This window comes from Scomber japonicus, chromosome 2 (assembly GCF_027409825.1).
Source record: "Scomber japonicus isolate fScoJap1 chromosome 2, fScoJap1.pri, whole genome shotgun sequence".
In the NCBI taxonomy this organism is placed as follows: Eukaryota; Metazoa; Chordata; class Actinopteri; order Scombriformes; family Scombridae; genus Scomber; species Scomber japonicus.
Window position 1 is genome coordinate 34,407,376 of NC_070579.1, and position 8,372 is coordinate 34,415,747.

At 39.1% G+C, this 8,372-nt stretch overlaps 1 protein-coding gene across 1 annotated transcript; it reads right to left on the minus strand.

Moving 5' to 3' along the window:
• Positions 1-2,766: 2,766 nt before the first annotated feature.
• LOC128367873 (E3 ubiquitin/ISG15 ligase TRIM25-like) lies at positions 2,767-8,372 on the minus strand. Its single transcript, XM_053328546.1, has 11 exons — positions 8,302-8,372; positions 8,034-8,142; positions 7,113-7,719; positions 5,976-6,071; positions 5,133-5,366; positions 4,535-4,700; positions 4,352-4,402; positions 4,127-4,246; positions 3,654-3,755; positions 3,431-3,478; positions 2,767-3,344 (listed from the first exon to the last, which is right to left on the minus strand). The coding sequence occupies exons 3-11, from the start codon at positions 7,710-7,712 to the stop codon at positions 2,815-2,817; spliced, it is 1,947 nt and encodes a 648-aa protein (XP_053184521.1). The 5' UTR covers positions 7,713-7,719; positions 8,034-8,142; positions 8,302-8,372; the 3' UTR covers positions 2,767-2,814.

Sequence of the window (8,372 nt, forward strand, 5' to 3'; positions counted from 1 at the left end):
CAAATGAATGTATTTCCCATGATGTAAGGGCTTGTGGATTTTCAAAATAGAGGCACAGAAAGTCTGATAGAGAAAAAACTTTTATTGAATCAATCATTGGTTAAATTGTAATACAAAGTTATTTTGATTAAACAATTTAGTATAGCAATAACCTTTTGAATGATAAAACAATCAAATAAAAAGTTCATACTTCATCTAAGAATCTCCTAAAATCACTACAGATTTGGCGCAATTTCCTATCACCAAACATGTTTCACAATACAGAGCGGCAAGCACAGGACGATTGAACATTGAAGAATTACACAAAGGTTGATTTGATGTAAAATGACTGACACCTGAAAATATATAATGCAAAGAATAATGAAGATCAGCACTGGACAAATAAAATCAAACAAAATCAACAAAATGATGTGGAAGCTGATCGATACAATGCATTTTACAAACCAAAAACAGAAGCTATAAGCAATAACATCAAATGCTACTTGAAACAAACTTAACTGTTCACCGGGTCTGCTTAGCACAGAAACCTCTTTTATGTTATTCCAGGTTGTAAGAGTACACCAGTGTCAACGTGCTACCAGGACTTGGATACTCATGGTATGGGAACATGCTCGATTGTTTCAAACAGCTATGTATCCCGAACCCAAATTCTCCATTGTTATGATAAGCAATGGCAAATAGTGAAAACAGCAGATTTCACCACACAGGTTCAGACTTTATCTCCAGTGATGAACAACACCTTCAGATATTGGAATGTACTGGAATCTAAAAATGAAGGTGCTCATGTCTACAGTCCTCATGTCTAAACCTTTGCCAGCTTATCAATTAAACAACCTGAGCCTCTACAGTATGTTAGTTCTTTTTGTCATGAAGAACAAAGAGAACTGTAGAAACAAAGCAAAGTCACTGAAATGTGCAACCCCAAGATGATTCTACTCTGACCTCATGTGATCAGCTGACCGAACACTTCATCACCTGAGGAATATGAGTAAATTAGTCACTGAGGCTAACCTGTGTGACTACCAGTGTGTCACCAGAGTTCTTCAGCATCACACATCTCACCGGCCAGAGGTAAACTTTGTGTTATGCCACAAATGAGATACCCCTGTGAAGCTGTACATCTTACTACCATCTTTCTGCCCTATGAGCAACCAACAGTGCATTCTGATGGCTTGTTGTTTTAATGTGCCTACCATAGATTTACAGTTGCATTACAGTGTAATTCTATGAGGCAAACCATTACTTACTGGTTCTAACTCCACCAATAGAATGCCATGAAATAATCAAAAGAAAAAAAATAAAAGAGAGACTGACAGACCTTGATAAGAACACAGTCTATATGACTTCTGCTCTCATCAGCTGAATCAGTCACGGAGTTTAGGAGATGACCTTATAGGGCTGGGTGATACGAATAGATTGCTTTCTAAATTGAACATCTGATCACATCACCGAAACAACGTACTATAACTACTAGCTATTTATATGACAGTCTTTCAGGATCAGACTATTTTCTAATAAAATTCATTACAGTGTTGTTTGAGTTGAGCTTAATATACCACATGCTATTGCTTTGGTTTCAAAACTCCAATAGAAGGAGGACATGTTCACTAGTTCACATGACATTTTGAGTTTCAGAAAGAAAGTAACAGCTCAACTATCAGACTTTACTTGTGGATTTCTATGGAATTTTAAACTTAGTGGAATCGTTAAGGTTGTAAGAAATGATCCATATATTGATATAAGCTGATATGAAAACATATTTTGCATAACACCCAGCCCTATGACCCTAATAGCCACACTCTTATATGCAGATATATTGAAACACTGTACTGACATGTGTCTGACAGTAAAGTAATTAACTTCTTTACCCGCACACATTCAGAACCATCACACAGTGTGTAATAAATACTCTGCATAATAAATAAAAAGGAGACACACAAATACACACAGTGTGTGTGGAGTGAAAAAGGAGGAGGACATTCAAACCGACACCAAGAAAACCTGGTACTAGAGTAGAGACTCTACCCAGTCTGGGTAACTAGTTTCATATGACTGACTGACAGGGCATCTGACTTTTTTAGCTGCATTATGTTATATGGCTGTATTGGATTGGTTACTGTATCAATACAATTTATAGGAAGAAAAAGAACACCTTATCTTTTATATCCCTTATCTTTTCTTATAATTACTTCTGCTTGTTAGGCAAAAGAAATATGATATTTTTTAATCTTGTTTTTAAACATTTTTCAAAAAGTGATTGGAATGCATACTATACTTGAAAATACAATTTATATTGCCTGCCTGAATTTGCAAATTCAGCTGGTGGAAGCACATCAGGCATATCTAACCGCAGTAGCTAATGAGATTAGCTATGACATGCTATGTCATACCTAATGTCATTAGCTATACCAAACCTTAAGGACATAGCTAATCTTAATAACATGCTTATCATTTGTGAAGCTTCAGGCTGAGTAAGGACTACTATTCTAAAGCCAGGCAGGCTCAACCACCACCTACTATTTCTTTATTTAGTTAAAGGAGACCTAAAGGAAGGGTACTTAGAACAAAATGTTAGCATTGCACAGTTTTAACTGTACAGACAAAATAGATTTTAAACTTTTAATGAAGAGATTATTGACAAAATTGTTGATTGAGTGCTATACCCTGTCAGCCTCTTAATGTGAAAAAAATGTCTTAATCAATTTACTCAAAACTAGCAAAGAACTGTTTTATGTTATTGTTTCTATTGAGAACAAACACTGTGTGTGTGTGTGTGTGAATATTCAATTGTACTCTATGTGCATGTGCTACTCATTACTGCAGCTTGCACAAAGAAATGGACGAGCCACTGGAGAAAATCCAGAAAGCTGGATACACAGCTTCAGAAAAGGGAAACACAAAGGAGTGGAAGGGATACGCCCTGTCTGCCACGTTATAGAACGTAGCAGTGCCCTCCTCACAATCCAACAGCACACCTACGCGTTTAGGACTGGAATTGAGCAGCACGGTCTCACTGCTGTTATACCAAGCTGACAGCTTGACGTTAAACCACTCCACGCACCAAGACTGGATGTTGCGCCCCAGTCGACTGGTGGGACCTTTGCGGTCAATGCAACTGTAAGCCAGGCCTATACCAATGAAGTTGTTGCTGCTCAGTCGGACCTCCCAGTAGTGACGCCCCCTAGAGAAACCTTTGGAAGCAAGCACCTGGGAACAGACGGCGAAGCGTTCAGGGCAGTCAGGGTAGTTTACGTGCTCATCTGACACAGAAGCCTTAGTGAAGCCTTCACTCAGTGAGATGCGTTTGTGGGCCGTCTTTGGATCCAAAGTGAGCACCGAAGCATCTAGGACAGAGAAGACAAGGCCATTCTAATAACAACTGCTGTTTCTCTCATCATGTTAGTGGAAGATACCTTACAAACACACTTACATTTCAGAAGTTCACTTCTTTTTTCAGCAGATGTAATGTCCACAGTTCCTACAACAGAAGACAAAACAAGACGTCCATCACTAAGGTCAGTGATAACATAAAAATGCCCATCTTGTCATGTGACATGTCTCATATCTCTAAATCTCAAATTGCCTTGATGTCTTGACGCTAATGCAGAGGTTGCTCTACATCCTGTATTGTATTCAATGTAGATGGTGTCTACCTGGTTTGGGCTCAAAAACCAACTCCATCAAGTTCTCCATCGAACGGCCTTGATTCATATTTCCCATATTGCCTTCTGTGGGCTGGGGAGGCTTTTTGGGTTCTGATTATGTTGAAACAAAAAACAACATAATTCATGTTTATTTTGTGAATGTAGTGACAATTCAGAAGAGCTGAAGGTAGAGTTCTTAGACAAAAAAACAATGATCTGGTTGAAGCAGTGACACAAAACAGGAGTCATCAATATAAATGGTATGGACAAAATATTTGAAACTCTTCTCAGTATAATGCAAATAATTTCAATGGCACCAAAACAAAACTGCAAACTCCAAAAAGAATGTTATTGTTGTATCTACACCTTTCTACAACAGTTTTCACAAAAACAGATTATAATCTTAATAAAGGTATGATTTATTGTATTAGTTTCAACTCTGTGTTGAAAGTAGGGAGTAAGTGAGTGTCTTTTTTTCTCACTTTTATCTTTTTCTTCCTTCTTTTTCTTCTTTGTGGCTGCTGCTGCTGCTTTGGGCTGAGAAGCTTGACCTGGACCGTGGGGGCTGGGGAGTTTGGGATGCCCCAGTGGCCATTTTGGCTCTGAAACAGAAACAGGCAAAAGAGAAGCATTTTCACCATGTTCAATTGCCATGACAATAAAATGTCTGTTTTTTTTAAGCATACAAGTTGCACAGATGAACCTACCAGACTCTGGGTAAATTCCAGGGCTCAGAGAGACAGATTCTGCTCTTTCACCTAACAAACAAGCCAGAGAGTGTCATCAAAATCACATTTCTGCAACAAAATGGGATGTGATTGACTTCAATATACTTTCATACCACGCCTCCATATGTAAAGTCTCCCTAAAAGTTGTACCAACAAATTCACCTGTTTTAATTGGTAGTCTGGTCTCAACAGGTGGTTTACAGAGTTCAGTCAGATGTTCCTTCAGGAAAGTGGCAAATGTAAGTGTTGCCATCACCTTCTTGGAGTCCAGGTTGATTCGAGGGGTGTAAGGCTCAAAGGTTACGACTTGGGGCAGGTCAAGTGAAGTCTGTTAGGAGAGGAACAAAATGTTGTTTTTCTTAAGTGGAACAAGGTTATATTTAAACTGTCGAGGTAAAAATACAGTATTGTCTATACATTGCTCAAATATGAGGTAAAAATAGTAGATTACTTGCAGCAACAAATCTGGTATATTGTGTTTCATTATAGTCATCCTGTCCCATGAATGTTAAATGTCTTTTAATGAAATGATATTTTATTTCTAATGTACTTTCTAGCATATGCAGTGTTAAATAATGCCAGTCCTCAAAGTTTGAACAAGATGGAGCCTTATTTATTAAAGGATTATGGATAAACCTGAATCTTTGACATGAATTTATGTTTGTTTTTTATTTGTAATTTGAGGCAAGCGGGCAAATCATGAACAAATATGCTTCTACTTACACTTTTAGACACTTTTAGATAATCACATTTGTCTCACCTTTAGGAAGGCTGTTGATTGGGACTGACCCAGCATACTGTGGATATCTTCTTTCACTTTGCTCATGCTGTCAATGTTGTCTGTGAACTTCTTCATGAGAATTTTGAGTTTGGTCTGACCGCTCTCCACCTCACGGTCCACCACATTCAGAGCATCACGCTCCTCTCGCGCCAAGATGTCCCGAATATGCTGATACTCCACTACCAGAGCTTTCTTCCTGTTGGTCCCTGAGTCCTAGCAGAAAAAAATAGATCAACACGTCATGACAGGTAAATACAGGGCTTTGGACAAAATAAAGGAAATGCTTCAAACTGTAACATCTCTGCAATAAAACAGCTGTTTAATGAAGTTGGTTTCTTTACATAGCTAATCAAGTGACCATCTGACATTTTGATTTGAATAACAAATGATGTTCTGTGTCAGCTGTAAAGGGCTGGGTGCTGTTTCCATTTCCTTTAGATTTTAGTACTAATATCACAATGATACCTTTTCTGTACCTTTAATTTGGGAAATATAACATGTTTTAACAAAATATGCCAAACTAGTCAGTGCATTAGTTTTAGAAAAATAACTCAATGCCTAAATGAAATATAGTTTAGTAGTTTAGTATAGTTAGTTTGCAACTCTATTCAGCTGTGTTACTGTAATGTCTGGTCACTGTAATGTCTTGTAAGTTGTTTCCATTTAGTTCATATTCCACAGGCTGTAATGTAATTGTCAGTGTTTCCAAGTGCAAATGATAAGGAATCTTGTCTGGATTGTCTGTGAATTTTGTCTTTCAAGCATTTTTTTGTATTGATGAGGATTACAGTACAGTAAATATCAACGCAAATGGTTAGTTACCTTAAGTGAGTTCTGCATGTCCTTCATCTGAAATATAACAGTCTTATTCTTCGTAATCTTTCCATCCAGCAATCCCAACTTGCCTCTCAGGTCCGACTGCAAACAGAGAAACATGGTACATACAATTCACTGACATAGAGATTATTGGGTTAATTTGTTTTTCAGTTTCAGAACATGGTGTTAGGAAATTTTCCATATTTAGGGTCAAGCATGGGCCTCAATTTCACAGTAAAAGCAGTACTGTCATCGTGGCAGAGATAAATACTGTTTCTCTCCTTGAGACAGGGTAGGCAACTGATTGTGGTGTTTTGGCGCAGTATTGCTGTGGCAACCAAGGTCAGGGGGTATGACTGTCGGACTCCCTAAACCCACAGATGGGTAACTGTGTTGCCTTGTTTGTAAAATAATAACTAATAGGTAAATTCCATTACTGTAGATGCATTGAGTATGACCATTTATGGGCATAGAATATTCGTGGTGCATAGGCTTAAAGAGTATGCACTGAGGACTGAGTTTTCTCAGATCTGTGATTGCATCATCAGAAGGGTGTATTGATAATACTTTGATTCTCCTTGGCCAAGCTTCAATAAACACTGTCAGCAGAAGACATCCTGGACTCCTGAGCACTTTCTCCACTGATGAGGTTAACCACTCACAAACAAATTCATTCATAACACACTAGAGTTCACTTTTAATGGGACTACATGAACAAGCGATCATGATCAGCATCACCACTACAGGGTCATGTGACCTTCTTAAAAAGATACTCTCTTTCTTGAATAATCTTCTGGAACATCCTTTTGCAAACCAACATAATCAAAAACAATGCGGTTTAAATGAGAAAGGCAAAAGAAGGATGAGGAAATAGTCATAAATAATAATGATCACAGCAAAGCTTACTCAACTGGATCTCAGCGTGAAATCTTCCAATGAAAACATTTCAGTGTGTTCTGTGGATTGTCTTTAATAACAGGGACACTGTTTCTCTATATGGAGTTGTTAATGTAATGTAACTTTTAAATACTGTGAGTATTTAAAATACAATTCCACTCACTTCTGTCATACATCTGCTTTACCTATGGTGGAGCTTTTTTGTGAACTAGCCTTTTAATCTTAAGTGAATACTTAGACACACACCTCTTTCTGGTTCCTCTGCTCATCAGGAGATATGAAGGTGCATCCTTTGTGGACCTGAAAGCAGAGGCTGCAGATCAGGCGGCCATGGTCGGTGCAGTAGAACTCCATCAGCTTGTGGTGATCGCTGCAGATGCGCTCCATCAGGTCACCGATAGGCTCACTCAGCTGATGGACGCGGAAAATGGGATTATCCAGATGCGGCCGCAGGTGCTCGTCACAGTAAGATGCCATGCAGGTGAGGCAGGTCTTGGACGCTTTTGCTTCCATACATGCATCACAGAGTATGACATCCTCTTTCTTGGGTTTTCCCCCCTCCTCTGCGGAATGGCCGACCTCATTCTTGTTGGACCTGACTCTGAAGGTCTCCACGACGGTGCTGAGGACAGTGTTTTTCTTCAGTTCCGGTCTGGTGGCGAAGTGGGTCCGACATTGAGGACAGCTGTAGGTGTCTTTCCAGGTGGCGAGGAGGCATTCCTGGCAGAAGTTGTGTCCGCAGGGGATGGTCACCGGACTGTCAAAGGTGCTCAGACAGATACTGCAGGTCAATTCTTCCTCCAGACTCATCAGAGAGAACTGACTCTCATCGATGAATTCAGCCATGATGCGGCTGCAAAGAGAAACGAAACTTACTTGTCAAGAGCATGAAAACGAAACTTAAAAAACAGTTTCGTTTGAAAGAAATATTTATGCTTTTAATCGAGGGTTTTCTTGTAGTTTAACATATATAAGCAGCGAAGTTGTTGTGTTAGGCTAAATACATATGTTTTAAAATGTAGATAAACAACTTAAAAATGAGAATTGAGCACTCGGCGCGACGCTGAGTTTCACAATCAAATTTCCATTCAGATATTATTTGTAGTGTAAAAAAAGAAAAAAAAGAAGCTGTAATATAGGCTAGTTAAGCAAAATCTTCAACATTACCTTGAGTCCTAAGGTGTGCTGCAGGATAACACAGTCTTGCTTTATACTGCGCAACTTGTGACACAGTAATTTGAGAGGATTGAAGTCCGCCTTTTACGCCTCCCCCAGTCTGTTTCCGTACACACACACACACACACACACACACACACACACACACACACACACACACACACCGGACCATGGTCACTTTTGGGGACATTACATAGACTCACATTCATTTTCTGGAGACTTACAATCACCCTAATCCTAACCACTTGCTTAACCTCACCTTCACCACAGACCCAAAAATCAGCCCGGGGGGCACAGCTGTTTTCCTCAATTGCACAAGCCGTTCCCAAT

What these genes read in the sequence shown, in the direction of transcription:
- LOC128367873 (XM_053328546.1), bottom strand. Translation starts at nt 7,712, where the DNA reads ATGGCTGAATTCATCGATGAGAGTCAGTTCTCTCTGATGAGTCTGGAG. An exon ending in AGCAGAGGAACCAGAAAGAG is followed by an intron (nt 6,072 to 7,112) that starts GTGTGTGTCTAA and finishes CTCTGTTTGCAG; the next exon opens with TCGGACCTGAGAGGCAAGTT. An exon ending in CAGACTACCAATTAAAACAG is followed by an intron (nt 4,403 to 4,534) that starts GTGAATTTGTTG and finishes CTTGTTTGTTAG; the next exon opens with GTGAAAGAGCAGAATCTGTC.